The sequence below is a fragment of the Macadamia integrifolia genome, chromosome 10, assembly GCF_013358625.1.
Source record: "Macadamia integrifolia cultivar HAES 741 chromosome 10, SCU_Mint_v3, whole genome shotgun sequence".
NCBI classification, from domain to species: domain Eukaryota; kingdom Viridiplantae; phylum Streptophyta; class Magnoliopsida; order Proteales; family Proteaceae; genus Macadamia; species Macadamia integrifolia.
The window spans coordinates 12,055,569-12,061,616 of NC_056566.1; the positions used below are offsets into that span (position 1 = coordinate 12,055,569).

A 6,048-nucleotide genomic window follows, 5' to 3' on the forward strand; every position below is an offset into this window, starting at 1 on the left:
ATGGGAATTGAGTAAGTCCAACCAAAATCGACTAGGACACCTGGAATGATTGACACCTCTAACCCTAAAATTTCAAGAATTGACCATTCCGAGCAGCACTGACCCGACCCAGATCTCAGGATACAACAGGCATTCCGTAAATTACAAAGGGTATATATGATATTATAAGAAAAAGGTGAGGGTTCCACAAGTCTCTTCGATAGCCTGGGCCATAGTTTTTTAAAAGCCTCTCTCTCTGCCAGTGTCACATAGAGAAAAAAATCGTCTGTAATTCCGATGTCATACAATTTCGTGAAATACCACCTGCATGGGGTGATACGTATATTGATTCCAATGCAATGGTCCAGATCTGATTTAAATGTCTCTTCATTGAATTAAGGTTTTATTAATTGTATCAGATATTGACCATTGTGTTGGTATCAATACACGTGTCACTCCCTGAAGATGATATTTCACAAAATTGCAAACGATTTCAAACCATCACAAGGTGCCTTGTAGTTGCATGCACGTTGTTTCCTTTTATAATTTTCGGTTGTAGGAGCGAGGTAGCTGAGGAGAACCTCTAAAAAATCTCACACTCTCTCTCTCTCTCTCTCTCTTCATTTTCTTTCCATTTCGTGACTCGTCACTCCTGAAATTGAATAAATCCCAGAAAAAAGGAAGGAGAATTCCATTATTTCGAGCAGGGAACCTTCGAGAGGAAGATTCCTCTGTATTTCTTCTTCTTCGCCATGGCTACGAGAAGGCGGACCTTGCTTAAGGTCATTGTTCTTGGAGACAGTGGGTACGGTTTCTTTTCGCTTTCGATGGGATTCCTCTGGATCTTCGGTTTCTTTTGCTCTCAATTTGATTTGCTTTTGTAAATTCTATAAAGCCTTATTAATTTTTTTTTTTTTCTATTGCAGGGTGGGGAAGACATCTTTAATGAATCAGTATCCTTGAGTAACAATGTGGATCTGCAAGACACGTTCTCTGATTCGGTTACTTCTATTCTCTTTTGAATTTCTGTTTTCCGCCATTTCGTCGTTCTTTTTGTTGTTCTTATCTTTTTCACCATTTTCGTCGAATTTCGGCTTTTTCTTCCTGTAACTCTAAAGCAATTGTACTTTTTCTGGAAGAAAATAAATATTTTAGTAATTTATGTGAAATTTTCCCTTTTAAGGCCACAATTTTCGTGAATTTGTGTTTTTTGGTAGTATATATTTATTTTTTGTCATTTACGGACAAAATTTCTCATGATTGTTTCGTAATTATGTTTAGACATATTTTAAAGATTGTTCGGTGTTGAGGATCCACCGTCTGCATTGTTGTTTATTTGCATCAGCTGCTTGGGAGATTTTTGTAAGATTTGTAATTGAGGTGGTGAGGTATAAAATTTACGATCTTAGTTATTCTAGGGTTTCGAATTCGTGAGTTTCAGAAGTAATTTTGTGTAGGAATTTTTTTTTTTTCTGTAGTGAATGTAAAGATGTTTATCACCTGAATTCCATTGGGTGGAGCCTTGACTGCTTTTTTAGATACGTACATAAGAAGTTCAGTCAACAGTATAAAGCTACAATTGGTGCTGATTTTGTCACGAAAGAGCTTCAGATAGACGACAGACTTGTCACGCTGCAAGTGGGTTCTCAGCACAAGAGCAATTAAGTTGATTTCATTTACCGATTTAAGGCACAATTAATTATACATTTGCATTAATAGGTTTGGGACACAGCAGGCCAGGAGAGATTTCAAAGTCTTGGTGTTGCTTTTTACAGAGGTGCGGATTGCTGCGTTCTAGTTTATGACGTCAATGTTCTGAAATCGTTTGATACCCTGGACAATTGGCATGAGGAGTTTCTCAAACAGGTATTTCATGCCTTCTCCTAATTGTCTGCTATTTCATTTAGTTCACTGAAGCTTGTCCTATACAATATTTGCTTGCACATCTCCTCAAATGGAATATTTGGAATCTTTAGGTGATTCCATCTTTCAGCTTTCAAGAATTTGTATTTAAGTATCGGACAATGGATCAGACAATGGGCATGTGCCTATTTTACCCTCTCTTTTGCGTGAGATTTAATGGATCTTACCATTCATAGTTTTAGTAAGGGTGTACAAAATCATCATAACAAGAGTTTCAGTTTTCACACTCGGAAAACCAGATGCTTTTTTAGTCCAGTTGTGTGCTCAGTGCTCACAAGAATTATATGAGATAGCATCAGCATATGTTAGTTTAGATATCTTGATCTAAGCCAAAAGGCTGGAAAAACTAGTGTTAATTGCAGTATTACTTAACGCGTACTAGTAGGTTCCCTGTTATTTTGGTTCTTAGTTCTACTGTAGCTTCTTGCTTGGTGGTTTTTAGATCTAGTTGATTTATGTTTAAAGATGCCATAAAGAGACTGATCTGTAACTATTTAAGTTTTTAACTGAGTTTACCTGGAAATTTCAAGATTATTATTAGATTTCCCAGTCCGCCACCTGCATTGGATGATCTACTGTGGATGAATGCGATCTTAAAAATGGACTAGGTGATCCACTTTATTGTCACAAGGGATTTGTCTCAGCCATCCTGATTCTTAGCAGTACCACCTGATCCTTGGACAATGATTCTTGGTGTCTTTGTAGCTTTTTCACTAAAAGCAAGAAAATATAGATTAAGACTGAAGGAAATCAAAACCAGTTTGTATTTTGAAAATATTTTGTCATTCTAATTTGGTACAACATTATTTAGATAGTTTATTTGATACGATTATATTGTGAGGAAAGAGAAAAAGTGAGAACCAATTTGAAGTTTTGGAGGGCTATAACTGATTGATTTAAAAATAAAAGTAAAAATAAAAATAAAATCAATTATAAGTTTATATTTTCTTCATGACCATGATCAGTTATTCACTGGTTTATGCTACAACAAAGCTAAATCTTAGTGGTAGCCTCAGTTTTAGTCTGGTCCAACTCTGAACAGAAGCCTAAATATTCTATACCAGCTAGTTTTTTAAATATTGATAGATAAATCTCTATTAGATTTCACTGATTGATGCATTTGTTTGGTAAAGTATGTTTCAGGTACTATATTTTAGTCCTGTTTTACTTCTTTGCTCCATTATTCTTTCTCCCCCCACCTCTTCGTTTTCTCTGGGAAGACACCACATATTAATAAGATTCGCTGCACTTGTACCTTGTTTTCCTACTTCAAAAGGGCATGTACCCTGTTTATGTTGATGAGAAGTTAGAAATACTTCTTCATAAACTTTAGGGAGCATTGTTCCTATGCACCCACTTTTAATGCCAATAATTGCCATGTGGCAGATCAGATGGGCCCAAATTTTGTGGATAGGTAGATGTCGAGGTTCCCTGCTCACATGTCCAGTTTCAGCCCTGTCAGAGTTTTCCACGTTGCAAAATAGAGATTTGAAAATTGAGGGCGATGAGAGAGTGCACAATAGTGGTTGGGAGTACCATAATAGTGCATGGGCATACATGAGAATGCATGCCAATACATAGGAGGGTATGTGATTGAGTTAGCTTTGAAATTCGACACATGCCTAATCTAGACCATGTCCTCTCCATCCAACGATCAAAATAGCTACATCATCTGTACACATGGGCACATGGCAATATGTAAAGTGGGCATCTAGGAAAGGTTCCCACCACAGGTATGTAGAAACCATTATTATGTCCCAAAATCTCATGTCTTTCTAATTTAGTGGATTTATCACTAATTGAAACAGCTTACCATATTGATGTGGAAATGCCAACTTGGCAATGAAAGCATAATGCCCTTGTATCAGCTGAGCAAGAAATAGAGCAAGTTTGGTCCCTATCTTCACCACCTTTGTCATTTTCATATGGTCAAGCAAGAAGCAAGTTCAGTGCGGGAATACCTGAATCTAGATCTAGGGCTTTTTTTTTTTTCTGACAATTACCTGGAATGGGCTTGACTCTTGTTTTGAAGATCAGCATTCAGCCAGGGGAGTATAGTTACATACTTACATTATCATTAATGGCGATTCAAAATAAGAGATTATCTGTAACCATGAGCATACTTCTTGCAGGTGTTCCAGTTTTGATGTTATCCTTTCCCTTTGGATTTATTATCTCTTTCATCTTCTAGAAAATGGTCTTTAGTCCGTAGCAAGATATAAAGATAATTTAGAAGTAAAAGACTCAAAACAGAATTTAACTTTCTTCTCTCTTTGTCCTTCATTTGATCCAGTATCATCTGCTTGGAATCAAATATGTTCCATATACAACACATTTGACCTCCTCACAGGGATCCAAATCCTTCTTTTGGATCCCTGTGAGGAGGGCAAATGTTTTGTAAATGGAACATTTCAATGCCAGATTCAATCTTGACCTTAGTGCTAGACCAAGAAACCTTTAGATTTACAGGTTGTCCATTTATCTTGCTGGTTATTGTTATGCTTTTATTGCCTTGTGTGAAGAGCATGGCCTCTAGCTTTCATACTTCTGATAATTACAAAATTCTACAGATTAGTGGCCTGTAATAATCCTTTTATATGTTTTGGACCTTTTGGTTCCTTCATTCTATTGATGACATACCTCTCACTGCTAGAAGAGCGAGTGCATATCCTGATCGGAATTGCCCAATCCAGTTCAGGATTAGCTCAGACTGGTCAATTGTTAATTGTAGTATTGCATTGTGGATCATCCAAAAAGACTGACTATACCAAATTAATTCAAAGTGGGACAGCTGATCCATTATAGACCAATAGTGCTCGGCTGGAATGGATTCCTTATTATCCTAATCCACTGCTCTTGTGTCTCTTCCAAGGTTTAATTGCAAATTCAATTGTTTAACCTGTTTGTCAGTTCATGATGTTTACTTTAATTATACTTACTCAATGTCTATGGTTCTCCAGGCGAACCCATCCGACCCCAAAACATTTCCATTTATATTACTTGGGAACAAGATTGACATAGATGGTGGAAATAGTCGAGTGGTGAGGATATTAAAAATGGCCTTTAAAGTTGTATTCTTCCTTATAGCTGGTTCTAAAATGTTTCTGTACAGGTTTCGGAGAAGAAAGCAAAGGACTGGTGTGCTTCCAAGGGAAACATACCTTACTTTGAGACCTCAGCAAAGGAGGATATCAATGTCGATGCTGCATTTCTGTGTGTTGCAAAAACTGCATTAGCAACTGAGCGTGAACATGACATGTAAGTGTACATTTCTTATTTGTTACTCCATATTTATTTAACTTTATTTAACAATTAACATATCTGCTAGGTGGGTTGCCCTGCAAAAAAATAAATAGTATGCAATAAAAATTGGCAGCAAGTTTCATCTCAAAAGCACTGACAACATGACAAAGTGATGCCCTCGTTTGATTATTTTATCAACTGAGAAACTTAAAATTTGGACGGCTGACTACACAAGTAGAATAGTCAAATATGCTGTGAGCTGTCTGACATGGAAGAAAATTAGTGGTGGAAAAACCAGCACAAATTGCTAACCTGAGATGAACACAACCTGATATTTTGGTGTTTGAGTTGGGGGTGTTGGGGTTTGGTTCAGATTCGGGTTGAATCCAAGCAACATGAAATGTTTTCGGGTCATGGTCAGTTGGACCTGTTGTGACATGAAATTAACTTGACGTGACCTGAGAACATATTTAATTCCATTTTTGTAGGGTTTGACATTTCCAATTCCACGATTAATCTGTGTTTTTATATTTACAAAAATATGCATATTTTTGTTGGGCCATATTTTTAAGGGTAATTTACAACGCCACCCCCTGGAGAATGCCAATATTATAGGGACACCCCCTCTCTTTCACCAAATTGGACTCGGACCCCCTGCCGTCAGTCAGTGTTACAAAATGCTTTGAAATGACGTTTTTGCCCTTATGAGTAAAACACTGGTAAGTTACCCATTTTCATTATCCCAAAATACCCCTCTTTACTTTTTTACCATTTCATTCTCCTTCTCTCCTCTACCAAAGGTTCAGATGAGTTCCAGCCAAGATAAACAGGACAGTCGCCGGCGAATACTTCTCTTTTCATCCCTGGCGAGAAGTGGACTTCCCATCGCTGCCATCTTAGGTC

General features: G+C 37.2%; 1 protein-coding gene across 3 annotated transcripts; it reads left to right on the plus strand.

The window, feature by feature from the left end:
* The first annotated feature begins 533 nt into the window (after window positions 1-533).
* Window positions 534-5,192, plus strand: LOC122091132 (ras-related protein Rab7). 3 transcript variants are annotated; one of them, XM_042660970.1, is made up of 6 exons: window positions 534-784; window positions 906-932; window positions 1,518-1,617; window positions 1,699-1,845; window positions 4,863-4,943; window positions 5,015-5,188. In XM_042660970.1, the coding sequence occupies exons 1-6, from the start codon at window positions 732-734 to the stop codon at window positions 5,162-5,164; spliced, it is 558 nt and encodes a 185-aa protein (XP_042516904.1). In that variant the 5' UTR covers window positions 534-731; the 3' UTR covers window positions 5,165-5,188. The 3 variants fall into 3 exon arrangements, with proteins under 3 accessions (XP_042516904.1, XP_042516903.1, XP_042516905.1); XM_042660969.1 differs by lacking the exons at window positions 534-784; window positions 906-932 and adding an exon at window positions 934-980 and having other exon boundaries at window positions 1,458-1,617; window positions 5,015-5,190; XM_042660971.1 differs by lacking the exons at window positions 534-784; window positions 906-932; window positions 4,863-4,943 and adding an exon at window positions 934-980 and having other exon boundaries at window positions 1,458-1,617; window positions 5,015-5,192.
* Window positions 5,193-6,048: the final 856 nt, after the last annotated feature.

What these genes read in the sequence shown, in the direction of transcription:
- LOC122091132 (XM_042660969.1), top strand. Translation starts at nt 949, where the DNA reads ATGTGGATCTGCAAGACACGTTCTCTGATTCG. An exon ending in ATGAGGAGTTTCTCAAACAG is followed by an intron (nt 1,846 to 4,862) that starts GTATTTCATGCC and finishes ATGGTTCTCCAG; the next exon opens with GCGAACCCATCCGACCCCAA. An exon ending in ATGGTGGAAATAGTCGAGTG is followed by an intron (nt 4,944 to 5,014) that starts GTGAGGATATTA and finishes GTTTCTGTACAG; the next exon opens with GTTTCGGAGAAGAAAGCAAA.